Consider the following 1619-nt stretch of genomic DNA (forward strand, 5'->3'; position numbering starts at 1 on the left):
GTTCTGAAGTCGTGTCAACTCATGGATGTTATCAAGACCTGCACAGACATGCAAACCATTGATATTGGATTTTTACTGAGACTTTTAAACACCTGATTAATTTGGGTTTGCAGGAAGTGAGTTAAAATGTTCAAAGGATCATTAAAGGCATGAATGTTCATCAATCCTGTCTTGTACCTGGTGGAAATACACCATCATTTGTAACACAATAATGAAAAAAGTCATATTTGTTGACAAATGCGGCTATAATTATTTTATTATTGTCCTAAATAAATAAGCAAACTATGCATTGATTGTTCAGGTTCATGTCTCACCCAGCCAGTACTCTCCAGTAGCGTTTCCAAAGCCTCTCTTGTACTCAAGCCAGTTTCTGTAGAAGTTTACAGAGCCATCCATCCTCCTCTGGAAAACCTGTAAAAACAAAGGAATCTGTTCAAGGAGTGAACTAATTTCTCACTTACACATTCAGGCTGAAAAGAAAGTGTGTTTCACAACATGGCAGAACAACTCTTCATTTTTATACAAGTTTTCCTTTAATCAGAGAGGTTTTCCACTCTCTCTACCTTTCACAGCAAGTACATGACTGAGAAAACCAAGACTCTACTTTTAACAGGACTTGCTGTTCAACTGAAAAAATCTACAAGAGTCAGAAAAAACAGATTAAGTTCATGTTGAGTAGATGTGGACATCTCACCGTCCAGCCTCCTCCCTCTGAGTCCATGTCACAGTAAACCTTCACACAAACACACAAATTAATGAGTTGATCCAGTTTAATAAGTGGCACAAGAAACCCTCAACATACTGAAAACCCACACTTGAGCAAACAAACAGTTTCAGGAATATGGCAGCTTATGCTTGTTTTGACTCTTTCAACCTTGTATTTTATTCAGTTTTCTCATGCAATTCAAAGTCACATCTTTTGGAAAATAAACATACTAGTATCATTGCCTCAATAATATGTGAACTGATACTTATTTCATCTTAAAAAGGATAGATATATTTGTAGGGGATATAATTTTGAGCTTGACCTGAAACATACTGAACATCAAGAAATTACAGTTTCAAATACTCAGCATAAATACCGTGTATGAAGATTAAGTAAATTCATCCCCACCATTGTTAACAGATAAACCTAAAGTCAGGTTTGGTGATGCACAGAACTCTAATCTGGATCTTCATTCTCAYRAACAAACCAAACTTAARGTTCACCTGAACAGCAGATGTAGATCCACTTGGATAGATGGTGTACACTCCACTGGGCCGTGTCTTGTYCACATTGTAGACGTCATTACAGTTTGCTGGCAGTTTGACCACTTGACAGCTGAYCAGCAGTGGAGCCAAGAGGAAGAGAACTGATGACAGCTGGAAGACAGAATATGACACCTTCTGAACATCACCCATCAAAGAAACTCTGATTAACATTCATCTAGTCAGAATAAACCTGATCCCTGTTCTTGTCCTGCATGTTGTGCTGCCAGATTTGCAGCCTCAGACTGTCAGAATAATTATGAATTCTGCCTTGACAACAGTTTTATTCAATATGCAAAAGGCTCCACTTCAACACATTTGGTTGATTGTTAATTAATGTTTTTTTTCTGACCCAATGATATGCAGGAAGT

At 37.5% G+C, this 1619-nt stretch overlaps 1 protein-coding gene across 1 annotated transcript in view; it reads right to left on the reverse strand.

The window, feature by feature from the left end:
* The window catches only part of LOC103460760 (microfibril-associated glycoprotein 4-like), a 4032-nt gene that overhangs the window by 1350 nt on the left and 1063 nt on the right, over nt 1–1619 (reverse strand). The window contains exons 3-6 of the mRNA XM_008403061.2: nt 1210–1362; nt 695–733; nt 315–411; nt 7–38 (exon numbers count right to left, since the gene is read on the reverse strand). Coding sequence (XP_008401283.1) covers nt 7–38; nt 315–411; nt 695–733; nt 1210–1362 — 321 coding nt within the window. The remainder of the gene's footprint in view (nt 1–6; nt 39–314; nt 412–694; nt 734–1209; nt 1363–1619) is intronic.

This window comes from Poecilia reticulata, unplaced genomic scaffold (assembly GCF_000633615.1).
Source record: "Poecilia reticulata strain Guanapo unplaced genomic scaffold, Guppy_female_1.0+MT scaffold_284, whole genome shotgun sequence".
NCBI classification, from domain to species: Eukaryota; Metazoa; Chordata; class Actinopteri; order Cyprinodontiformes; family Poeciliidae; genus Poecilia; species Poecilia reticulata.